Here is a 27559-nt window from a genome sequence, read left to right on the forward strand (position 1 = left end):
AAGCAATGCAACTGTTTAAAAATACAAAAAAAAAAAAAAAAAACTGTTTAATTATGCATGATTTGGTGAACATATTCTGCATTCTATAGAAACATGAGTAGAGCTAGAGCCATCTGATAGTAGCTTTAAAGTCTGCATTTACAAATAAAGTATAACACATATGCTTATATTTGTATTTAAAAAATACTCTCAGATGAAATCATGAAAATAAATTAACTGTCAGAAAACTGTAAAAGATAAATGAATACTGGAAATCTTTCAATATTCATCTATGCCAGCTGAATAAAACTGGATATAAAATCCTATAGTACCCATTTATGGATTAAAAAAAAAAAAAAAAAAAAAGAGGTAAACTGCAGCCACTGTCAATCCGCTGCAGGATGGAAGCCTCCTCAATCATTCATGTTGAGGGAAATGGACCATAATCTGGCAGAGCGCATTGGCAGAGGGACCATATTTAGAATTAGCATTAGTAGAGGCATTTGATGCAAGAAAGCAAGCTTATGCAGCATCAGCCAAAAAAATTAAAGTAAAATAAATAAATAAAAAATAACCACTTCCACTTCACCCCTCTGTTCGTTCGAAATACCTTTCCAGCCGAGCCTTAAACTTATTTAGGCTATCAACTTCCACGACAAGGGATGGAAGTCTGTTCCACCTACCAACCACCCGCTGGCTAAAGGCAAATTTCCGCATATCTATCCTACATCTGTCTTTCCTCAATTTGAATTTATGCCCTCTCAGGTGATTATTCTGAGCAAGAGGAAGAATCCCATCAGCATTGAGCATGCTCAGCTCAAACCATTCAAGGCTTTGTACACCTCTATCAGATCACCTCGCTGGTGTCTAGTCTCCAGACACTGTAATTCGCAAAACTTTAGCCTTTCTTCGTAAGAGTACCCCTTTGTTCCATTCACTAATCTTGTTGCCCTTCTCTGTACTCGTTCCAGCAGCTCTACATCCTTCTTGAAATGAGGTCTCCAGGCGAAATACAGGTACTCTAGGTGTGGCCTGACCATTGCCTTATACAAGGGAATAATCACCTCCTTATCCCTGCTAGAAAAATTCCTATATATCATTGACAATACACCATGAGCTACTCTTGCAGCCCGTCTGCACTGCTCAGAGAACTTCATATCTGCCTGCACAATTACTCCAGATCCCTTTCATTCTCTACCACTGTCAGTGTAGTACCACAGAGTTGATACGTTGCTCTGGGGTTGCTGTTTCCCCATATGTAGTACTTTACATTTGTCAATGTTAAACTTCATTTGCCACCTCTCAGCCCATCTGCTCAACCTTTCCAGATCCTGTTGCAGCAGCATAGTGTCAGTAGTGTCCTTGACAACCCTGCCAACCTTCGTATCGTCTGCAAACTTGAACATTAAGCTTGATATACCATCATCAATATCATTCATAAATACAGAAAACAATAAAGGACCCAATACTGAACCCTGAGGGACTCCACTAATAACATTAGTCCACGATGAGCAGTGTCCATTGATTACTACTCTCTGTCTTCTCCGCCTCAACCACCCCTTTATCCATAGCAGCAATTTGCCTCCAATGCCACACTGCTCCAATTTGTGCAGCAGTCTTCCATGTGCAACAGTATCAAAAGCTTTTCTAAGATCCAAGTATTAGTAAATTAATAAGAGGAGTTTACCTCAATATAGTACGTGGAACACTTCCGTATGATACCCTCCAGAAATTAAAACGGAAAAAACGAAAAAATCGACAACTTACCGGTACATTAAAGTAAAATATAAATAATTAAAGTAAAATATAAATAATTAAATAATCAATTTAACACAATTCAAAATCAATTCAAAACAATTAAAATTCAAATTAACGCAATTAAAAGAATCTAACGAAAATATTCAAAACGATTTTCCTTCCTGAAGCTGACAATGCTTTTCGACCGACTGTCGTGATCACAGGAATGAAAATTACCGAATCAGGCTAAACCTGCAACTTAAATAGTGATTATGTGTCTTCGCGCATGCGCGTAAAGGTCCACGCATCGGAGATCAAATATGGCCGCCGAACATTAACAGAATTCTCGTGTAATTTAATTTCAACGGTTTCTGCAATTAATAGTTGTAAGACACATAATCACTATTTAAGTTGCAGGAGACACATAATCACTATTTAAGTTGCATGAGACACATAATCACTATTTAAGTTGCAGGTTTAGCCTGATTCGGTAATTTTCATTCCTGTGATCACGACAGTCGGTCGAAAAGCATTGTCAGCTTCAGGAAGGAAAATCGTTTTGAATATTTTCGTTAGATTCTTTTAATTGCGTTAATTTGAATTTTAATTGTTTTGAATTGATTTTGAATTGTGTTAAATTGATTATTTAATTATTTATATTTTACTTTAATTATTTATATTTTACTTTAATGTACCGGTAAGTTGTCGATTTTTTCGTTTTTTCCGTTTTAATTTCTGGAGGGTATCATACGGAAGTGTTCCACGTACTATATTGAGGTAAACTCCTCTTATTAATTTACTAATATTATTATCAACGTAGAACATATTGAGTATTACAGCTCTGATTCATACTATCTAATTAATTTTCAAACTCTTATTGACTATTTCATTCACTTCCTGTCTCTCCAGTAGTATACAATCGATACACACAATTATGGGAGATTTTTTGAATGGCTTGGTACAAAATTACATTAAATCTACACTAAGGTACTCGGCCCAAAGTTACCATATTTCTTTCCTAAAATATTGCCTTCAAAACAACATCGTTCCGAAGTTTGCCAGGGTAAATTTAAATCAAAAAATTTCAGGCATAAAACAACTATCACTGGCGACATCACGTAATATTGTTAAGCTTGCCTTAAAATCTCGATATTCGGATAAACAAAAATACCTTTCCCAGGTTAGGAAGCTTCGCGATAAATTAAAAAATTATCTACATCCGAACGATTGGTCTGTATTGAAGACCTCCATAGATTTGCGACGGGAAGCACAAGCCTCAGAAATAAAAAACAGACACGTTAATAAGTTGCAAACATTATCGAATAGTTCAAGACACGTTCATGCGAATTCTAACACATTGTCGCGAGCTTGCGACCAAGTTCACACGAGTTGGGTGACATCCCCCCCACAGACACATAACGCACTACCACAGAATATGTCGGCTAGTTCACGAACACCCCCTCACCCAGTATCCAACGAACCGACATATCAACAGATTACAAATCTTTCCTCGTGTACACTATCGCAGGACCAGATTTCACTTTTATCCAAAGGATTAAATTATAATTTACCACCTCGAAAGCTGCCAAAAAAACAATGCGTAATTGATTTTGAATTTGGACTTCGTAGTGTTCCACAAAAAGATGTATTTATTCAACAAGTTAACCAAGTAGTGAATAACATAAATGAAACACGACTTCCTAAATTGAATACACATGACAGTTCAGCTTTACGAGAACTTCGAGAAAATAAGGACATTATTATACAGAGGGCAGATAAAGGAGATACAGTGGTAATACTAGATAAACATGATTATATTAATAAGTTAGATTCAGTTGTATCTGATAGCTCCACTTATTGTGAAGTGGACCCGACACTGTTTACCAATTTGGTAAATCAATACAATAAAACGTTAACCACATATCGTAAAAACGACTACATTACTATGGTTCAGTTGAAGGAATTGAAGTCCAGAACATACAATATTCCTGCACTTTTTGGTCAGGTAAAATTACACAAACCTGGATTTCCGATTCGACCTATTGTTTCCTACAGGAACTCGGCATTTTCAGCCTTAGCCACACATGTATATAACATTATAAAACCTTTTAGACAGGTTATACAATTTGGGATTAAGAATTACGATACATTATTTAATAATCTTAAAGACTGTAGACTCGGCGACAATGACAATTTATTCTCATTAGATGTTACATCATTATATACGAATGTAAACGTTGAATACACATTAGATATTATTTGGGATATGTTAAATAAAAACTCGACACCGATTAATTATACGAAGCTGCCTATAAAGGAGATTTTTCACTTAATTAAACTATTAGTTGAGGCTAACTACATCACCTTTCGAGACAAGGTGTACAAACAAATTTTTGGATTACCAATGGGTTTGAGCCTGAGTGGCTTAATGTCAGAGATCTATCTCTCAACGATTGAGCAGATACATTTGACACCTTTTCGTCCCCGTATCACATACTATGGGAGGTATTTAGACGATGTTCTAGTTATTACCGATAGTAGTACTATCCAAGATATTTTACATTCGTTTAACAATATTCATTCTAGACTCAAATTTACACTGGAAAGGGAAGATACGGATACTAAGTCATTAAACTTTCTAAATTTCACGCTTACCCGGGACTCGAACAAAATACAATTTAGCATCTATCGAAAACCCACAAACACCGGTATGCTTCTACATTATAATAGCTACCACCCGTTCACCTACAAAAGATCGATTATCTTTAATCAATTTCTAAATGCCTATAAATATTCAACGACGGATTCTGCTTTAGACTCAGAAATACAAATATTAACTAGCAGATTCTTGAACAGGGGTTATCCCATTAACACAATAAATCGAATTAGGGTACAAGCTAAGGATAGGATACAAAATACTGCACCAATCAACAATAGTAATATCAAAAAATACTTTATTTCTGTCCCATATGTTGAACAGTGGCACAAACAGCTTAACAGATTCTTTAAAGATACCGAATTTAAAATTATAGCTAGGCCTATACGGAAGTTACACACTATACTGAACAATCGCTCGGTTCTTTCGGCGTTCGCAACACAAATTAATGATCTAGTATACAACATTTCTTGCGGTGATTGCGACTCGTCTTATCAGGGTTCCACGCGGTTTTCTCTTAGTATCCGTGTAAATCAACACGAAGCCTCTGTTCGTGCTTCTCGTTCAGCAGCGTCAGAATTAGCCTTTCATGCCATTAACGAAAAACATACTTTTTTATTTAACGAGGCCAAAATACTTAACGTTCAACGTAATTATACACGACTATTAATTGCAGAAACCGTTGAAATTAAATTACACGAGAATTCTGTTAATGTTCGGCGGCCATATTTGATCTCCGATGCGTGGACCTTTACGCGCATGCGCGAAGACACATAATCACTATTTAAGTTGCAGGTTTAGCCTGATTCGGTAATTTTCATTCCTGTGATCACGACAGTCGGTCGAAAAGCATTGTCAGCTTCAGGAAGGAAAATCGTTTTGAATATTTTCGTTAGATTCTTTTAATTGCGTTAATTTGAATTTTAATTGTTTTGAATTGATTTTGAATTGTGTTAAATTGATTATTTAATTATTTATATTTTACTTTAATTATTTATATTTTACTTTAATGTACCGGTAAGTTGTCGATTTTTTCGTTTTTTCCGTTTTAATTTCTGGAGGGTATCATACGGAAGTGTTCCACGTACTATATTGAGGTAAACTCCTCTTATTAATTTACTAATATTATTATCAACGTAGAACATATTGAGTATTACAGCTCTGATTCATACTATCTAATATAAGATCCAAGTATATAATATCAAAGTTATTCCCTGCATCCAGTTCTTTTGTGACTGCATCATAGTATCCAATCAAATTGGTCAGGCAAGACTTTCCCTTAACAAAACCATGCTGTGTCTGAGCTATAACTGAAGTCTTGTCTAGATGATCCTGCAGTGCTTCTTTAACCAGTGCCTCCATTAATTTTCCTGGAACAGAAGTTAAACTCACAGGTCTATAATTAATTGTGTCAACCTTTGATCCTCCTTTGTGAATTGGGGTCACATTTGCACATCTCCAGTCCATGGGTACCTCCCCTGAGTCCCAGGAAGCTCTCATAATTATGGCTAAGGGTTTGCTTACTTCCATTGCTGCCTCCTTTAATATAACTGGATAGATCCCATCCACCCCAGGTGCCTTTCTTGTGTTTATCTTCAACAATTTCTCCTCCACTTTACTCTCAGTTATTACAAAATTCTCTAGCTTACTGCCAGAGTTGAATACACCTCTGGCATTCCCCTCACTGAATAACTCCTCATGTGTGAATGTCGATGCAAAATATTCATTTAGTTTATTAGCTACCTGAGCAGGATCATCAACAGTTGACCCATCGATATCAAGTGGACCAATCTGATTCATCCCCTTCCTTCTAGAGTTTACATAAGTAAAGAACTCTTTGCTGTTTTTCTTCGCATCCTTTGCCAAGGATTTCTCGTAATCTGCCTTTGCCTGCCTAACCTCCTTTGTAACTTGGTTACAGATCAACTTGTATCTATCATAGGCTTCTGTGTCACGTGTTAATTTGTATGTATCCCATGCATTTTTCTTCTCTGCCATATGCCTCATTAGTTCATCTGACACCCATTTAGGCCTAAACCTTGAACAATATATCTTAGTTGGCATGTAAAGCCTAGTAGCTTCCAAGATAAGTTCTTTGAATGCTTCCCATTTTGAATTTGCTGTTGGTAACATCATCAGTTGATCCCACTGTATAGAATTTAAATACTGTCTCAGTCCATCGTAGTCACCTTTACGAAAGCAATACCCCTTCCCTTTACCCCTAATGGTAGTTACCTCTTTGAGTAAATTGCACTTCAGAACACTGTGATCACTGCCACCTAGTGGTTCATTTATCTGCAGATTCTTAATGCATGAAGAATCACTACTGATAATCAAATCAAGAGTATTACTCCCTCTAGTTGCCTCCCGAACATGCTGATGTAGAAAACAATCATCCACTAAATCCACAAAAGCCTTGCTAGTGTGTGAGTGACCAGCCCCCAAATTCCAGTCAATATCTGGGAAATTAAAATCCCCCATAACAAGACTCTCTGATTTACTGGCCCACTCTATTTCTCTGTACAGTTTCTTATTATACTCATCAGAGTCATTAAGCCTATAGCACACTCCTACTCTCAATTTTGATCTCCCAATGCTTATGTCACACCAAACTGACTCACCAAACTGATTTAGTAGTAAGAGGCTTGAACCCCAGTCTACTCAAAAGAGCATGCACTACTGCACTCCCACCCCTGACCACTCGGCTATGGAGGCCTTTATGGATATAAAACTAGAAAAGTTAGCAGGTATGCATTTATAATAGGCTAACGTCCTCTATCCAGTTGGATACAGGATAGAGGATGTTGGCCTATTATAAAAGATAACTTGGTAAGCACCTTCAAAAATTTCAGTAGATTGTTAAAAGGTAATTATCATTATGTTTGATGTATAATAATAAACCAGTATATTTTGCCTACCATAATATGATATGACTTGCCGATCAGGAAACTCCTGTATTTTATGAAGTGACACACACACACACACACACACACACACACTCTTTCAGGACGAAAAGAACCAAAGTTAAGAGTGAAATGGGAATGCAATATAACAGATTTAATTTATGCAGATGGCATAAACTAAAGATATTATTTTAAAGATCAGGAAGCTGAACTGGTCACAGGCTGGCCAAAACGTTTGAAGAAGACAAAAGATTAGGTCTGAATCACCACATTAATCACTACATTTCCCAGCACCTGTAAAGAAAAAACAAGGATGGCCCAAAATCAAACACACATATTAAAAGAGAAAAATTTGACATGACTGATGATTTAATTTCCAACATGACATAGTGTCTGCAGGTGATTCCAAAAGGTGATTTTGAAATGTTTATGAAACCGGCAGGATGACACACTTATTCCATAACTGGAATAAGTGTGTGAGCTGCCAGAGGGAAGTATTTTGAAGAGAATGACATATAAGCATCTACTATATAATACTGTGCAATGAGAAATAAAGTTATTCTATCATTCAGCGAACTTTTTTATTAAGCAGTGGACTTGAAAAAAAATGTAGCTGGCATTAAATAAACTATACTTATAGAATGAGACATTGCAAACAACTCATTTCAAAAATAGTTATATTACTGGCTATAATGGAAACAAGAATAAAAATCCCTCAACTTATCACTAGATTTTGCAAAAGTCTGAAAATTTAAAAGTATAAAATTTAATAGTCAATTACTAGATATAAAAAATATTAGTATATCTGGTGGAAGTGGGAAATATGAGGGCTTTTCAATAAAAAAAAATTAGCATAATTAATTTTTTTTTTCTTTTTGACAACATACCTTTATTAATCATCCATATTTTGATGGTAGTTTTTAAAGTACTTCCCATTTTAAGAAATGCACTTACTCCAACATTGCTGTCATTCTTCAAAAACATGTTGGAAGCCATTTTATGACTTGTATTTGAGAATCTCCTGTCTTTGCAACTTCTGATGACTGGAAATGTTTTCTTCACAACTCCTTCTTGAACGAGGCACCTCCGTAGCCAGGTGGGAAGGAGCAGCAGTGCGTAGCACACATTTCTTGATTAGACCAGGGTTTGAGTCCGTCACCACCAAATATGGAGGATATGGAAAGGTCAGGGAATGACCACCGCATATCCTGGAGCAATATGGCCTTAGTTGCTAATGCTCCTAAAAAAAAAAAAAAAAACCCCTTCTTGAACTTTGGAAATAAAAAAAAAAAATTGCAGGACAGGGCTGTAAGGTAGATGAGGAACATATCTGACATTAATGCTGGCTAAGTACTCAATGACAGTATGAGCAATGCGATGCCTTGCATTGTTGTTATACAGCATCCACCCACCTGTGTGCAGTTGTTGTGATTGTCTATAATGAACGTGAACCTGCAAAGTGTGCAGTACAGTTCTGTAGTAAGGTCCCATAACAGTTGTATGATGTGGCACTACATGCTGGTAAACCATTCCTTGAATGTCAAAAAAAGAAATGACCATAACCTTCCCTGAAGAAGCTAACTTTTGCTTTTTCAGTGTTGGTGATAATGTAGACTTCTAACAGAGCTTTGTTGCTTACTTTCTGGGTTGAAATGATGAAGCCACATCTCATCTGCTGTTATCACCTTGTGCAGAACCTCACCATCTTCAGTAACCATCCATTGTAGCTACTGACAAAGCTACATGAGAACTTGCTGTTGCTCAGATGTGAGTAGTCTTGGAACCCAGCAAGCAAAAACACGTCATATGCAAATGATCACGGAGAATGACCATTTTCATTTCTGCTAGTTGCCTTACTCTTATACAAAGGTCTTCTCTCACAGTTACAGAAGTAGTGTTTATTGTTTCTGTGGTGACAGCATGGTTGGAGCTGAAGTACCACCAACTTTAGTTTTTGAAGCACATCCATCTTTACACATTCTAAACCACCTGTGAGCTGTGCTATATGGAAGCACAGATACACCATAAGCCTCTTTTAACGTTTCATTTTCTTCAGCTGTTTTCTTGAGATGGAAACAAGATTTGGGAGCAGCATACTGTTCCCAAACAGCAGGCAAAACTGAACACGCATAAACTTGACTGACCACCAAGGTTGCACCGTGAACACAAGTCAACTGTGCAGTTGCTGTGTGATGCAGCGTGGTTTGGTCTTAAATTCTGCAGCTCAGCTAGAAATAGGAAGCAGTACAACTGTACATGAAAAATTATGATCATTCTTTATTGAACAACCATCATACTTATTAGGTTAGCATGTCTGAACTGTTGTACAGATGGGAAAAAGAGTCTTAGAAAATCCAGCTGATCTTGCCGATAAACTGAATAAGTACTTTGCATCCATCTCTATCTCTGTTGACAAAAGATCCTTCATGGCTGAAGATATGCTGTGTGAGTGAAGTTGGAAAGAATGAAATTAGCAATATTGAAATTTCAAAAGATTATTTATCAGAAAAACATTTGAGCCTAAAGGCAAGTAAAGCTCATGGAGTTGATGGCACATACCCAGTAATTTTGAGGGAGGTGACTGGAGAGTGCAATAAACCACTGATGTTAATTATGAAAGTATAATTGGACTCCGGAGAGAGATTCCCTTGATTTGGAGAAGAGCCAAAGTATCACAAATACATAAAGGTGGGTCAATGAGCAAAGCTGATAACAAAGACTAGTTAGTTTCGCTTCAGTAGTAGGGAAAATCTTAAAGGCAACGATTAAGAGTGCAATCCAGGGACATTTTATAGAGATGGAATTCTAAAGGACACACATATTGGTTTTGTTAAGAGAAAATCATGTTTAACTAACTTGGTTATTTTTTTGTTGTTGTTTTGGTTTTTAGGAGCATTAGCAACTAAGGCCATATTGCTCCGGGAATATGCAGTGGTCATTCCCTGACCTTTCCGCACCCTCTGTATTTGGTGGTCATGGGCTCGAACCACAGACTAATCAAGAAGCGTGTGCTACGCACTGCTTCTCCTGATCACCTGGCCACGGAGGCGCCACTAACTTAGTAAGCATGATAGAGTAACTCATGAGCTAAATGTAGGGAACAATTTCAACATAACTGGAGAACTATAGAACTATGTTATATGGTGGTTGTGCAGAGAGAATGTGAAGTCAAAATTGAAACATTTGGTAAGCAGGAGGCTAGAAACAGCCTTTTTTTTGTTTTTTTTTTTTTTATGAAAACCCCAAACACAAGAGGTATTAGAACCTATAGTACTCAGTACCATGCTTGGGTTGGAGGTTGAGAAGATGAAAGAAGATATTTATTGACATTAGACTTGAACTTCTGTAGACTGTAATTTTCAGGAAATACGTATGGAGGAAGATTGTTCCAGAAAACAGCAGTTAAATGAATAAACGACGAAGATGAAAAGTTGGTTCTGTGAGTTTGAAGTTGGACAGTAAATGGATGTTGGCTGGTGGCGGCATGCGTTCGGACTGTTTTGAAAGAGAGAGCGGGAATTATAGAAGCCAATTCAGAAGAACAGTGCCCATGGAAGTATCTGTAGAAAAGGCATGCAGCAGAAACAGAATATCTATGAGACAGCGAGTGGAGAGACTCTGTTAGAGATGAATCATTAATTAACCTAACTGCCCTCTTCTGAACAGAATTAAGAAGCCCAAGAGACATTTTGGGGGCATCCCCCCCCCCAGATTTGGGAACAATATTCCATGGTAGGGCGGATTTGCGATTTGTAAAGAGTGAACAGCTGTTTGGAAGAAAAGTAACGCCAAGAGCAAAAGAGAAAACCAAGTTTTTTAGATGCAGAGGAAGCAATATTTGTAATGTGCTTGTGCCAAGAGAGATTAGAAATCAGGGTAATCCCCAAAAGAGATATCATTTTGCCTAGAAATTAGAATGTCACCAAAGATAAGCATGGGAGCAGAATAATCCTTTTTGCAAGATATAAGACAAGACTGAGTTTTAGAAGGATTGAAATCAACTAAGTTGTCTTTGCCCCACTGGAGAATTACCTGGAGATTGGCATTTAAGGAATTGGTAGCAGATTTTCAAGAAGTTGAAGCTGATTGAGCAGGGCAAGGTTTCTCAAATTGGAAAATGGAATGCAATGTGCTGTCATCGGCAAAACTATGGATAGGATTTCCAGTCAATGGAAGAAGGTCATTAATACACAAGAGGAAAAGAACTGAACCTTGGGGGACACCAGCATTAGTGGAGAAGTTAGAAGACAGAGAGCCATCTACCATCACCCTCAGTGAGCAATCAGAGAGAAAACTGGATAAACAATTACAACAAAAAACAGTTGGAAAACCATAAGATGGAAGTAGCTTGTTTAGAAGACCTTTATGCCAAACGTGATCAAAAGCCTTTGAGATGTCAAGAGCAACTGCTTGTGTTTCACCAAACTTTTCCATTGAATTTGTCATAAATGAGTAACATAAGCCAGAATATCACCAGAGGATCACCACTGACGGAATCCATACTGGCAATAGTTGATCAGATGGAAGGTTTCTAGGTAATTTAAGAGCTGGTGGCTAATTGATTTCTCCATTACTTTACAAAAAGTAGAAGTAATTGCAATAGGATGATAACTGGATGGGAGGGATTTGTTACCCTTCTTAGGAACTCGCTGGATATGAGCAAAATTTCCAAACAGAAGGAAAAACACCTTTGGAATAAGAAGGTGAAAAAAGGTGGCAAAGAACAGGAGCACAGGTTTTGAGAAAATGTGGAGAAATACCATCAGGACCTGGAGCTTTATTTGCATCAAGATTCATCAAAATCTTTCTGACATCTTTAAGACACAGGAGGCATTGAACGGAGGGTGTTGGAAATTGTGGGAGGTGTTTTACCCAAGATCATTAATACATGAGTTGGAAGAAAAATGGGATGCTAGCAGGTCAACTTTATCCTTGGCTGAAGTGACAACAGAGATGGGAAAAGTGGGACGGGAGCAGAGATGGGCAAAAGTTGCAGCCAATAGCTTTGGCAAGAGACCAGAATGCTTGGCTACCATTAGGGCAAGAGGCAAGTTTTCTACTCTTGGTCTGTTCAAAATCTAGTTTGGACTGATTAATAACTGCTTTACAATTGTTGCAAGCTTTGGTGTAGGCAGAAAATGAAACTGAAGAATTGAAAACCCATTACGATATGCGAAGTTCATCTCTTGAACAGCCTTAGCACATTTATTGGAAAACCAAGGTTTAAATAAAGGACGAGATTTTAAAGTGGAGTGTAGAATAAAAGAATTTGTTCCTACAAGAACTACAAATTTCACTGACACGATCTGAGCAAACGTTGACATCAGAAGTTTTGAAACAGTAATCCTACACCAAGGAAAAGAAGAAAAGAAATCTTGCAGGTCATCCCATTTTGCATTCTTGTAATGCCAAACAATATGAGGTTGGGAATAGCCATGAGATAATGGTTCCATTGGAGAAGAGACAATCATCAAGTTGGGGTCTGAGGTGCCTAAAGTACCACTCACTTCGATCGTGTACTTAGAAGGGTTGTTTGTGAGAAAAAGCTTGTTGGCCATATGGTTAGGATTGTCCAGTATATGAATAGTCCAGTAGATAAATGAAAAATCTGTACAAGGTCATTAGCAATTGCAAAAGCCTCAGCATCTCGACCAGCTGGGTCGGTGGGACTAGAAAATGGACACCAGCTGGAAGTATTAGTAGAGGCATTTGATGCAAGAAAGCAAGCTTATGCAGCATCAGCCAAAAAAAAAAAAAAAAAAACCCACTTCCACTTCACCCCTCTGTTCGTTCAAAATACCTGTCCTGCTGAGCCTTAAACTTATTTAGGCTATCAACCTCCACCACAAGGGATGGCAGTCTGTTCCACCAACCGACCACCCGCTGGCTAAAGGCAAATTTCCGCACGTCTATCCTACATCTGTCTTTCCTCAATTTGAATTTATGCCCTCTCAGATGATTTTTCTGAGCTAGAGGAAGAATCCCATCAGCATTGAGCATGCTTAAACCATTCAAGGCTTTATACACCTCTATCAGATCACCTCGCTGGTGCCTAGTCTCCAGACACTGTAATTTGCAAAACTTAAGCCTTTCTTCGTAAGAGCACCCCTTTGTTCCATTCACTAATCTTGTTGCCCTTCTCTGTACTCGTTCCAGCAGCTCTACATCCTTCTTGAAATGAGGCCTCCAGACCTGTATACAGTACTCTAGGTGTGGCCTGACCATTGCCTTATACAATGGAATAATCACCTCCTTATCCCTGCTGGAAAAATTCCTGTATATTATTGACAATACTCCATGAGCTACTATTGCAGCCCGTCTGTACTGCTCATAGAACTTCATATCTGCCTGCACAATCACCCCCAAGTCCCTTTCATTCTCTACCACTGTCAATGTAGTACCACAGAGTTGATACGTTGCTCTGGGGTTGCTTTTTCCCATGTGTAGTACTTTACATTTGTCAATGTTAAATTTCATTTGCCACCTCTCAGCCCATCTGCTCAACCTTTCTGGATCCTGTTGCAGAAGCATAGTGTCAGTAGTGTCCTTGACAACCCTGCCAACCTTTGTATCATCTGCAAACTTGGACATTAAGCTTGATATACCATCATCAATATCATTTATAAATACAGAAAACAATAATGGACCCAACACTGAGCCCTGAGGGACTCCACTAATAACATTAGTCCACGATGAGCAGTGTCCATTGATTACCACTCTCTGTCTTCTCCCCCTCAACCACCCCTTTATCCATAGCAGCAATTTGCCTCCAATGTCACACTGCTCCAATTTGTGTAGCAGTCTTCCATGTGCAACAGTATCAAAAGCCTTTCTAAGATCCAAGTATATAATATCAAAGTTATTCCCTGCATCCAGTTCTTTTGTGACTGCATCATAGTATCCAATCAAGTTGGTCAGGCAAGACTTCCCCTTAACAAAACCATGCTGTGTCTGAGCTATAACTGAAGTCTTGTCTAAATGATCCTGCAGTGCTTCTTTAACCAGTGCCTCCATTAATTTTCCTGGAACAGAAGTTAAGCTCACAGGTCTATAGTTACTTGTGTCAGCCTTTGATCCTCCTTTGTGAATTGGGGTCACATTTGCACATTTCCAGTCTATGGGTACCTCCCCTGAGTCCAAGGAAGCTCTCATAATTATGGCTAAGGGTTTGCTTACTTCCTTTGCTGCCTCCTTTAATATAACTGGATAGATCCCATCCACCCTGGGTGCCTTTCTTGTGTTTATCTTCAACAGTTTCTCCTCCACTTTACTCCCAGTTATTTCAAGATTCTCTAGCTTACTGCTAGAGTTTAATACACCTCTGGCATTCCCCTTGCTGAATAACTCCTCATGTGTGAATGTCGATGCAAAATATTCATTTAGTTTGTTAGCTACCTGAGCAGGATCATCAACAGTTGACCCATCAATATCAAGTGGACCAATCTGATTCATCCCCTTCCTTCTAGAGTTTACATAAGTAAAGAACTCTTTGCTGTTTTTCTTTGCATCCCTTGCCAAGGATTTCTCGTAATCTGCCTTCGCCTGCCTAACCTCCTTTGTAACTTGGTTGCATATCAACTTGTATCTATCATAGGCTTCTGTGTCATGTGTTAATTTGTAAGTATCCCATGCATTTTTCTTCTCTGCCATATGCCTCATTAGTTCATCTGACATCCATTTTGGCCTAAACCTTGAACAATATTTCTTAGTTGGTATGTAAAGCCTAGTAGCTTCCAAGATAAGTTCTTTGAATGCTTCCCATTTTGAATTTGCTGTTGGTAACATCATCAGTTGGTCCCACTGTATAGAATTTAAATTCTGTCTCAGTCCATCGTAGTCGCCTTTACAGAAGCAATAACCCTTCCCTTTACCCCTAATGGTAGTTACCTCTTTCAGTAAATCCCACTTCAGCACACTGTGATCACTTCCACCTAGTGGTTCATTTATCTGCAGATTCTTAATGCATGAAGAATCACTGCTGATAATCAAATCAAGAGTATTACTCCCTCTAGTTGCCTCACGAACATGCTGATGTAGAAAACAATCATCCAATAAATCCACAAAAGCCCTGCTAGTGTGTGAGTAACCAGCCCCCAAATTCCAGTCAATATCTGGGAAATTAAAATCTCCCATTATAAGACTCTCTGATTAACTGGCCCACTCTATTTCCCTGTACAGTTCCTTATTATACTCATCAGAGTCATTAGGCCTATAGCACACTCCTACTCTCAATTTTGATCTCCCAATGCTTATGTCACACCAAACTGACTCCACACTGCACTGTCCAGCGATGTCGACTGGCTTCACTTCCTTGGTTTTTATGTGTTTCTTAACTAATAGCATAACCCCTCCCCCCTTCCTATCCTGTCTATCCTTTCTGTAGACGTTGTACTCCCCAAATTGCATTTCTGCATCCCTTATATCTGTGTGACACCACGTCTCTGATATCCCAACAATATCTGCCTTTGATGTTTTGAGCAATACCTCAAATTCATCAAATTTATTTACTAAACTCCTAGCATTGGTGTACACGCAAGTATACCTGCACCTGTTTCTATTCTTAGCTACCCTAACACAACCCATGTGTTTACTTGTACCGCAATGGCTCCCAGCAGTCTCTGAAATACCATGCATCTTGTTTTTCAGGCTTCTGCTCATTCTAATAGAAGCAGTGCAAGAATCTCTTTCACCTCTGCCAGTGGCTACTGTCAATCTATTGGTCTTTGTCTCCCCCCATCTTCTTGAAAGGGACTAAAAATGTGCAACTTGCATGGTGAGATTGGCAAAAAGGGTGATTACAAGGAAAGACTTTGATATAGGACTGCAGAGTTTGGCAACTAGACACCTTAAAGGGGACCTAAATAAGGTTTATAAGGCTCTGGAAGAAGGGGGTTAGTAAAATGAATGAATTTTAACTTTATAACAGTTAAAATTAGCAAAATTTTAACTGTTATAAAGAGTGCCAGAAATAGGGCCATAAATTTAAATTACAGGGGAAGAGGTTTTAGACTAGACCACAGAAAGTTTTCTTTTAGCCAGGGAGTTGTTCATTACTGGAACAAGTAGCCGCTACAGGCAGTTTAGGCTGACAATTTGAAGAAATTCAAAGGTCAATGGGATAGTGAAAGGAAGTGCATAATTTGTCTATTTTGTAATGTACTCTTTTTTTTTTTTTTTTTGGCCAGTGCATCAAAAGCCTATGGCTTTCTTGTACTTGGAAGAAAGCCACAGACTTTTGTAAGAAAATATATAATAAAACTGCAATGAATCTGTAATAAAATCTCCAATATATGGTAATTATAAATCAATCAGGTGTACAGCATTTGGTAAACGATTCATCTACCAAATACTATTCAGTAGATGAAGACTGTTTACCTATTGAACCAGAAAAAAATATGGTTAAGTAATAGCTACATTTAGAATATGATCTCAAAATATCAAATGGCAACTAAAGAGGCATCTTCTGACAACAAATGTCTTCCTTGAAGCATTTCATACATTCACTGCTTCCTTGCACAAATAATCAGCACTTGTTTTTAATTCACTTGGAATAAATCCAAATATTTTTTGTCAAACAACCTTCACTGGAGGTTGATGAGAAGAGAGTCCAAAAATGTCCATTCCAATCCAGATTGACTCAATCCCAGGTCAAAATAGGTTGTCGTAAAAGCCAGCAGTGAAAGTGTCAAAAGGGAAACTTTTGAAGTCTAGTAACCAATATATAGATAGGAAAATACATGTAATCTGCAAACTGTACTGCTACAAGTGATATAACAAATCAAGTCATTTTAGATAAATATTTTCTTTACAACAGACATTTGATTTGTTATCTTTAAATTATTTATGAAGCAGTGATGTATAATTTCACTTACCAAATCAGTTCCTAAATCAATACACAATATGGTTACAGTCCCAAGTGGCAGTGGTACATCAGCCAAAATGAAGAGCAGAAATGGAGTGATCTCAGGAATATTACTGGTTAAAGTGTAGGCAATACTCTTTTTCAAGTTGTCAAAAATTAAGCGTCCTAATAAAATATTTTTATATACTTTGTGTTCCTGATATACACAGAAAATGTTCATCTTATAATCTAATTTGACTTTTTAAAATTTGAGATGATATATTAAGAAAATGAACCATTATACATTATTTATATTTAATTGCTTTCTTCTGATGTATTTAGTTTATAACCAAAGCCATAAACTAAATACATCAAAACTGCAACAATAAGTAAATTAATATAGGTAAGACAACTTAATCATTTAACAGATCATTTTAAATGCAATAAAGTGAGTTTCAACTATAACACAAAATTAGATGTCTTCATATTGTTGAATTACTGCTAAAAAATACTTTAAAATATTCTAAATGCAATATATTTTCATAAATTTATAGCTATGCAATGACTATGTGCAGCATACTGCATAGCACATAAATTGATCCTTACAAATTGATCATAAACTTACACTGAGTGGTCACTTTATTAAACTTACCTAATAGCAAGTAGGTCTCCCTTTTATCCCCCAGAACAGCATTCTAGGAATGGATCCTTATCTTGTGTAAGAATCCATTTCAGACAGATACATTGCAGCCATGAAGGGATGTGCCAGGTCAGAAATAATTCCCAGATGGTGTTCCACTGATATGTCAATGTAAAATGCAAAAAAAGAAAAAAAAAAAAAAAAAACTACCCACACCATTGACACAACTTTGCAGGATTGGTCCACAGACTCATGCTGTTTTTCACCATATTCTGGCCCTCCAATCAACGTGAAGCAGCAGGAATTGGGATTCATTAGACTATGTAACATTTTTCCAATTCTTCTCTGTCCAGTGAAGAACTGAAAAAATTTTGCATGTAACTGCACTTTCTTGATTTTTCGCGGGAAAGAATGGAACCTAGTTCGGTCATTGACCTTGATTCTCCATCAGAGATATGGTATGATAAGTTGTGCATTCTGAAATGCCTTTCTAGTTACCACTGTTGTAGTGGGTTATCTGACTGGCTGTACCCTTTCTGTTACCCTGCATGAGTATTGTCAGCCTCCATCCAGTGGCACCTTGAATTACTGAGCTGTTTCCAATCACAGGATTGCCATTAGCTGAATGTTATTTGGTTAATGGACCTATTTCAATACACCCACAGTAGTATGAGAAAACCCTAGCAGGGTTAGTTTCCAAGATACTCATACTAGTGCTGACAACCATGTCACATTCAAAGTTATTTAAAACTTTCATCTTGCCTATTCTCACATTGAACTGCACACATACTGTATCATGTCTGCTTTATAACATGTGATTCTGCTACTAATGGAGCATGTCATTTCATGAATAGAGTAGATGTATATAATAAAGTGACTATTAGTGTATAAAACATATATATTTTTTTATAATCCTTATTGGTTTTGCACAAAATGGAGATGTGTTGGATGTAGCATTAGCATTAGTAGAGGCATTTGATGCAAGAAAGCAAGCTTATGCAGCATCAGCCAAAAAAAAAAAACCCACTTCCACTTCACCCCTCTGTTCGTTCAAAATACCTGTCCAGCTGAGCCTTAAACTTATTTAGGCTATCAACCTCCACCACAAGGGATGGCAGTCTGTTCCACCAACCAACCACCCGCTGGCTAAAGGCAAATTTCCGCACGTCTATCCTACATCTGTCTTTCCTCAATTTGAATTTATGCCCTCTCAGGTGATTTTTCTGAGCTAGAGGAAGAATCCCATCAGCATTGAGCATGCTTAAACCATTCAAGGCTTTATACACCTCTATCAGATCACCTCGCTGGTGCCTAGTCTCCAGACACTGTAATTTGCAAAACTTAAGCCTTTCTTCGTAAGAGCACCCCTTTGTTCCATTCACTAATCTTGTTGCCCTTCTCTGTACTCGTTCCAGTAGCTCTACATCCTTCTTGAAATGAGGCCTCCAGACCTGTATACAGTACTCTAGGTGTGGCCTGACCATTGCCTTATACAATGGAATAATCACCTCCTTATAGCTAGAACAGGAAAAGTGCAAGTGGTGGTGAGGAATGGAAATAAATAAGTGTACATATAGAGAGTGGCCAAAAAGTCAGTTAGTTGTTTTTGGTGTATTGATCACTTTGGTAAAGATATTCCAGTTACTACTTTTTTTTTTTTTTTTTAAATTGTGTGTTTGTGTCAGGGAATGCATTATACATGCAACAAATTGGAGCAATGCACTGCAAGTTCCAAATGTTTCTGAAATTCTTATATCACTGATGAAACAGCACAAATAGAGATGTGGATCTCACACTTTTCAGGGTTTTGGCATTTAAAACATACCTTACACGAGATTTGGTGAACTGCTGCCAACAGTTTCCCCAACGTCATATTGTGTTTGTGTTCCCTATAATCACATTCTCAGAAATTCATTGCAACTTTTCTTCACTATAAAGTTAAAAAAATACCTTTTTCTAGACCAGTCTGGTGGTGCAACAAAGATTCCTGTGGTAGGCTGACAAAGGGTGATGAATTCAGATCCCTCAAAATCAAATTCTACTCTGGGGCCTGGCACAAACATTATTTGTTCATATACTGGCTAATAAAACTTGAGTAACTGACATAGATAAAAAAAAAAACCTAGTAGTTCTTATGAGACTGGCAACCACAGACCCCTCCTCTCCCCCAAGGAGGTCTTAAAAGATTTACTAAAAGATTTTGATCTCTCTCTCTCTCTCTCTCTCTCTCTCTCTCTCTCTCTCTCTCTCTCTCTCTCTCTCTCTCTCTCTCTCTCTCTAAACAAGTAGTTAACCCACTATAGTGTAAACAGAGCCACATTAGTGGCTCTGTTGTTATCATGGTCCAAACACAACTCAGTGTACCAGGTCTTCTGCAACACCCAGACTATTGTTGTTGTTGTTGGGGTTTTAAGTGCAATGGCCACTTAGGCCATATTGCACTTAGAAAAGTGGTTCATACTGCCTGTGTTGGTTCATGTAGAATCAGTTAGAAATGGCTATACAGTCCTATTCGTTTTAGGAAGGAGAAGAATTCTGCAAGATTTGATTTTTCGCCTATGATATGGCTAAGTGACAAAGGTTCCTTTAAGCTTGCCAGAGAAATGAATGACACTAGTTGAGCATTATTATACAGAGTACATTCCAGAAGTATGTGTTTGACTGTGAGTGGTGTATGGCAATGGTTACACTGAGGAGAGTCACTCCCTGACAGGAGGAACAAATGAGTTAAACAAGTATGGCCGATTCTGGCTCTAGCTAGAATTACTTCTTCTTGTCTGTTTGCAATGGGGCTGGAAGCCCATAATTTTGGTACAGGTTTAATTTGAAAAAGTTTATTATGAATTTGTGCTTGCCATTGAAGAGTCCATCGACCTTTACATATACTTCGGATCTTAATTTTATAATCTGGGAACGGTACTAAGAAATTCGTTGGGGCTGCTCTCGATGGATGTTTGGCAGCATCATCTGCAATTTCATTTCCTGGTATTCCAGTATGGCCAGTTTTTCCAGCAGAAAATAACCTTTTGATGATGCTCTCTCAGACGTATCAACTCTGTTCTAATCAGCTTTATTAGAGGGTGAGTAGACAGGGAGTTGTTTTGCAAGGCTAATAAGGAATTCTGCGAGTCTGTGTATATTAAGCTCTTTTGAATTGACATATGGAAAATATGTTCTATAGCAAGCTTTATGGCATATAATTCAGTCGTGTAACTACTTCACTCTGTTGGGAGAGACAGAGAAATGATAGTATCAGGGAGTACTACTGCTGCGCCCGTTCCACTCTCAGACTTCGATCCATCTCTATAAATTTTAATGATTGTTGTTGTTGTTGTTTGGTTTTTAGGAGCATTAGCAACTAAGGCCATATTGCTCCAGGATATGCGGTGGTCATTCCTTAACCTTTCCGCATCCTCCGTATTTGGTGGTGACGGGCTCGAACCCCGGTCTAATCAAGAAGCGTGTGCTACGCACTGCTGCTCCTTCCCACCTGGCTACGGAGGCGCAAATTTTAATGAAGTCAGGATAACGTTGAGTATGAGCTATGTGTAGCTGTTGGATGTTAATATCTGATAGGGAGTGTTTACCCCACTGGCGGAAATAATTGTCACAAGATGGCATGATGACAGACCATGGAGGGTCGGGATCTATAGGATTTTGCAAGATTTTATTGAAGCGTATATCCCAATCTTCTGCTAGTTGTTTTAGCCTAATACCAGCAGGCCGAACTGACTGTGGTTTGTTTCTATAGAAGGTCGTAAACTGTGGATTATAAAGTATTGACCAATTAGGATGGGTCATCTGGTTTTGGATCTTAGTTGCATAGTTCAGAAGCAGCATCTTTCTCCTGATATTTAGGGGAGGCTCATGAGCTTCAACATACAAACTTTGCACTGGAGATGTTCTGAATGCACCTAGTGCTGTTCTGAGAGCTGAATGTTGAACAGGGTTGAGGTGAGATAAAGCACTCTCCCTAGCAGAGTCGAAGACAGGCTGCTGTAGTCCAGTCGTGATCTGATTATGGTTCTATATAAATGAAGCAAGCTGTAATGATCTGCTCCCCATGTGGCTGATAAGACTAAGTATGTTCAGTTTTTTTTGACAAGTAGTCTGGAGATGTTCAATGTGCTTTTGGAAATTTAACTTATTGTCAAAGAACAATCCTAGTAGACGAATACAATTAGTTATGGGAAGAGGATGGTTATTCAAGTGCAGCTCGGGTTCTGGATGCATATTGCGTCTGGAGCAGAAGTGAATGGCAGTAGATTTCTGACTGGATAGCCTATAACCATTTTGTGTCATCCATGTCAGGATGTAATTCATTGATATTTGAAGTTGGCGTTCAATGTAATGCATGTTTTGAGAATGACAAGAAACTGAGAGATCGTCTGTGAAAAGGTATGGATCCACAGTTTTCGGAACGAGTTCAATTATATGATTCATTCTCATTGCAAACAAGGTAGTGCTGAGAACAGACCCTTGTGGAATTCCTTCTTCTTGGATAAAGATTTTAGAGAGGGTTCCCCGATAACGAACTTGAAAGGATCTCCGTTGAAGGAAATTGTGGATAAAATATGGTAAATTACCTCTCGTGGCCAAAACGCCACATAGTGTCAAAGGCTTTCTCAATGTCAAGGCAGACCATGATGAGATGTTCCTTTTTGATGAAAGCATTTCTGATATTTGTCTCGGCTTTGATCATGAGATCCAATAAGGAACAGCTTTTCCGGAAACCGAATTAGTTGTTATTTATCAAGTTTTGAGACTCGAGGTATCATTTTCTAGAGAGTTTTTCTGAGACAGCTGGTAAGGGATATCGGTCTGTAATTTTGAGGAACACAATGATCTTTACCAGGTTTTGTAATCAGTAGTACATAAGAATGACTCCAGGAGCTTGGGAAGGTATGTTCAGAAAAAATTTGATTATAAAATATGAACAGCAAAGAGAGTGATCTTTGATCCAGATTTCGGAGAATTATATAATATATCCCATCAGGTACAGCAGCACTGTTTCTTGAGTTTATAAGAGATTGCTGTAGCTCAAACACGGTAAATGGTTGATTATAAAATAAAGCAGAATTGTCAGTGTAATTCAGTCTGGATTTCTCTGCAACTGTTTTATGTTTTTGGAATGATTGATCATAAGCATTACAAGAAGACAACAGAGAAAATACAATTCCCAGTGCATTTGATATTTCTGTGGAATTAGAGAGTTCTTGTCCATTCCAGTTTAGTAGCGGGATGGATAGAGGCAGAAATTTATTGTTCAAACATTTTATTTTTCTCCAGATTAATCTTATATCGGTATTTTTATTAACTGATGAGACGAATTTAATCCAAGTTTATTTTCTTGCTTTGCGTCTGATATAGCGAGCTTTAGCTCTGAGCCGTTTATAGTTAATAAGATTGGAAGTGGTAGGATATTTGTGGAAAAGATTCCATGCTTTTTTTTTCTCTTTTTTTGCATTATTGCACTCTTCATTCCACCAGTAATTTATTTTTCGTCTATTTCTTGCTTGATATTGAGGAATTGCGACGGATGTGGCTGCCAGTATTTGATTCGTGATGTGCTCAGTAACACTATTGATGGAACCGGACTGAATGATATCTTTGTCAAATGAGATGTGCGATCTGTATTTTGCCCAGTCAGCCTTTGAAAATTTCCATTTAATTGGACTTTCTGTTGGAAAGGAATAGGATGTTTGAATTTTGCAGATTAATGGAAAATGGTCGCTACTGTAAGGATCACTCAGAGATATCCAATCTATACTTGGAAAGAGGATTGGGGAACAGATGGAAAGGTCTATGGCAGATGTTGAGCCCGTAGGGAGATGCACATATGTAGGAGACCCAGTATTCAGTAATGTTAAATTCTGCCTATCGATCAGCATTTCTATAAGCTTACCTCGTCTGTCTGAGGTGGGGGAACCCCATAATGGGTGATGTGCATTAAAGTCTCCTAGTAAACGTTTTGTTTACTAGGAGACGGTGATGGTAACTGCATAACAAGATCTTCAAGTTCCTGAATAGTATATTGATGATTAGGCAGAAGATAAACGGAAACCAATGTTAGAGTAATACCATCAACAACACGCGTGGCAACGGCTTCTAAGGATGTTTGTAATGGAATACGTCTGGCAGAGATGCTTGAATCCACGAGTATTGCTACTCCTCCACGAGAGTTATTGGAGTCAGCCCTGTCTTGCCTGAATACAGTGTAATTTTTGATTGAAACTGAGACCAGAGATGTCAAATCAGTTTCTCGCAAGCATATTGCAAGAGGTTTATAGTGCTGAATTAATTCATGTATATCATCTATCTTACTGCGAAGACCTCTACAGTTCCATTGGATAATATGTTCCATTATTTGGTTTTGTAAGAGGAAGATGAATCTGTCTACTTTTTATGCATGGGTTATTTGTAACGGTCAGATTTAGATTTTTCTTTTCTGGAAAAATTAGGGCATCCTGAATAATTTTTATCCTCCATATCTCCATCTGCATGTAATTCAAGAAAATCTTCTTGGTTGGGCATATCATCAGTATCCATGCTTGTTGGCTGTTTCACCTCCACAGGATCTGATTTATGCAATTTTTCTGCCATTGTACTGTGGGTTACGTTTTGGGTTGGAACTGTGAGTGGCGTATTATTACTTTGGTCCACTAACTGTGATTCAGATGTAGGTTGAGTTGATAGTACTGATCGAGCCCAGTCGGCAATCAATTTGTCGGGAGAGACTGACATTTCTGTCTGACATGCTACTGATTTGAAACTATGGGTAGCCGAAGCGTAAGTGGTTTTTGGAATACTTGATTTTACTTGTCTTCTAGCTTCTTGAAAAGATACTTGATTTTACTTGTCTTCTAGCTTCTTGAAAAGATACTTTATTTTCAGTCTTGTAGTTCTGTATTTTTTTTCCTAACTTCCAGAGATCACAATCTTTGGAGTAAGCTGGATGATTGCCCTTGCAATTAGGACACTGCGGAGTTTGGGCCTTGCATTCAGATTGAGTATGAGTTTTGCAACTGCAGTTTGGACATGTTGCATCTCCACAGCATGCTGTCTGAGAGTGGCCAAATTTCTGACATTTGTAGAGGGTTTGGGATAAAGGGCCGAACATGACAGTTTAAACAGCCTGCTTTCACTGAGGATGGTAGATTCGGTGAACTAAAGGTTAAAATTATGCTACGTGTTGGGACTAAGGTGCCGTCTTTTCGTATCATAATTCTCTTGGCCTGAGTAACATTTTGATCCTTTAGTTCCTGGATTATTTCTTCCTCGGAAATGTTCAATAGGTCCCATTCACTGATCACTCTCTTGGAAGAATTCAGTGTGTTATGTGGAGTGACTTGAATTGGAATTCCACTTAAAGATGTAAGTTTTAACAGGAGGTCAGAGTGTCTTGGGTGAGAGGTCTCTATTAGCAAGTCACCAGACTGAAGACGTTTCACAATTTTTGGAGATGCTGCTGCATTTACAAGGCATCGTTGTATGATGAAAGGAGAGAGCTTGCTAACAGGTTGTGAAGACAGAGAATGGATGATCAGAAAAGCTGGAGGTTCCTGCTTGTTTGCATCCTTTTTTAGTCTTTTCGACAATGAGAAGTCATGATCAGTTTCGGGGTTGTCATGTTGAGAGCTCTTTGGCTCTAATCGTGGGAAATCATTAGTGTCCATGTTTACTCCTTTTAGCCCTGGGAGAAGGGCTTTCTTCTCCCAGATTACCAGCCCCGCCACGTGGAGGCAGGAGCGGTGCCACCAGTGACCAAGCAGTTATTAAGGTTAGTAGAGTGAGAGTATTTAATATAAATACTAAAAAAGAAAGGTAGATTCCCTTTCTGGGTTCTTACGAAAGACTTTTTAAGCAAAGAACCACTTTAAGTGAACAAAACAGAAGAAAATCGCACAACAAAAATAGAACTATATCACTTTCAAAGATCACGTTATGAGTCGCAGAGAAAAATCGCTTGTCACTATCAGTTGGCACTTGGGGCCACCCAGACTATAATACATGTAAAAAGTTTATTCTTTCACAGCAGCATGTAACAACTGCTGATGATACAACAACACAACATGCAGCAGCAGCAGCAGCAGCAAAAAAAAAAAAAAAAAACCCCTCTCATTTCACCCAGCCATTCACTCCAAACGTTTATTCAGTTCTTTCTTGAATTTATTTAAGCAATCAACTTCCCCAATGACAGATGAAAGGTTGTTCCAGCAATCAACCAACCGCTGGCTGAAGGGAAATTTCCACACATCAATTAGAATTTATGTCCCCTCAGGTGCATAATCTGAGAGAGAGAGAGAGAGAGGGATGGAGAATCCCATCAGTGCTGAGCTTGCTCAAACCATTCATCTTATACATCTCAATCAGATCACCTCGATGGCGCTTAGTCTCTAGACACTGCAATTTGTAGAACTTAGGCCTTTCTTGTAAGATCAACCCTTTGTTCCTCTGACCAATCTCATTGTTCTTCTCTATACTTGTTCCAGCATCACAATATCCTTCCTAAAATGAGGCCTCCAGACCTGTACACAGTGCTCAAGGTGTGGCCTGAACATTGCTTTATACAAAGGGATAATCACTTCCTTATCACTGCTAGCAAAATTCCTGAATATTATTGACTGCTCTGGCAGCCTGTGCGGGCTGCTCAGAAAATTTCTTATCTGACTGCACAATTATCCCCAAATCTTTTCTCTTCTTCACTACCCCGAGTGTAATACTGCAGAGTTGGTACATTACTCTGGGGTTCCTCCAGCCAGACCACGTAGCCCTTCCTCTCAGCCAATATTAGCATTTGTAAATGGTTGGCCACATATTTTTTGTATGCATCCTTTAGTTAAAAGTAATTTTTGTGTTGTGCTTATTTGATAAATTTATATAAAACTAATACAATTTCCATTATAAAAATGACCTTTTAGAGAGTTAAATAGCTTAGTTATAGAGCAAAATTTTCATTATTTTCAGTTTGCACCAGCCAGCAAAAACTTACATAAAGTCTAATTTATGTAAGTCGAGTATTACATAAGTCGGGAATACTTTCAAGGATGACATTCCAGTTTTGTATAAGCTTCTTCAATCTGATTCCTGTGGGCTTATTTTCATTAGGTTTATTGATATAGTTTTTTTACCAGAGGAGGAGGATTGCAAAAATAAGGTCAAACAGAATGGCATGGAAAGCTCCTAAGTTCTGCTACATTTTGCTAAGTTTTAAGTAAAGGAAAGCATCTTTCCCCTAAGTGCTAGTGGAGGATCATGCACATCTATATACACTGCCCTACAATTAATATTTGGACACTTGCATATCTACAAATAATTTTCATTTATATAAAAATTGAAATGTGTGCTGAAATGTTTTGCTTTTATGACCGACTCTAGTCTCTATGGAATTCTCCACCAGTTTTTTTTTTCTTTTTCTAAATGTCTTCTGATATGTAGCCCATCTGCACTGCTGAGCAGACAGGCTGCCAGGGCAGGTCATGGAGTCTTGTCAATGATATATAAGAATTTTTCTAGCAGGGACAGGGAGGTAATTGTTCTATTATACAAGGCAATGGTCAGGCCACACCTAGAGTACTGTGTACAGGTCTGGAGGCCTCATTTTAGGAAGGATGTAGAGTTGCTAGAATGAGTACAAAGAAGGGCAACAAGATTGGTGAGGGGAACAAAGGGGTGCTCTTACCAAGAAAGGCTTAAGTTCTGCAAATTGCAGTGCCTGGAGAGTAGGCACCTGCAAGGTGATCTGACTGAGGTGTATTTTTAAGTATTTTTCAACATTTGGCCTTCAAAGCAGTGACCAGTTT

General features: G+C 38.2%; 1 protein-coding gene across 2 annotated transcripts in view; it reads right to left on the reverse strand.

The window, feature by feature from the left end:
* Positions 1–27559, reverse strand: part of LOC150074993 (sodium/potassium-transporting ATPase subunit alpha-like) — a 632142-nt gene that overhangs the window by 98322 nt on the left and 506261 nt on the right. For both annotated transcript variants that reach the window (XM_090388637.1, XM_090388636.1), the window contains exon 16: positions 17148–17302. In XM_090388637.1, the coding sequence (XP_090244763.1) occupies positions 17148–17302 (155 nt within the window). The remainder of the gene's footprint in view (positions 1–17147; positions 17303–27559) is intronic.

Source organism: Mastigoproctus giganteus, chromosome 14, assembly GCF_048544385.1.
Source record: "Mastigoproctus giganteus isolate SK-2022 chromosome 14, ASM4854438v1, whole genome shotgun sequence".
NCBI lineage: Eukaryota > Metazoa > Arthropoda > Arachnida > Uropygi > Thelyphonidae > Mastigoproctus > Mastigoproctus giganteus.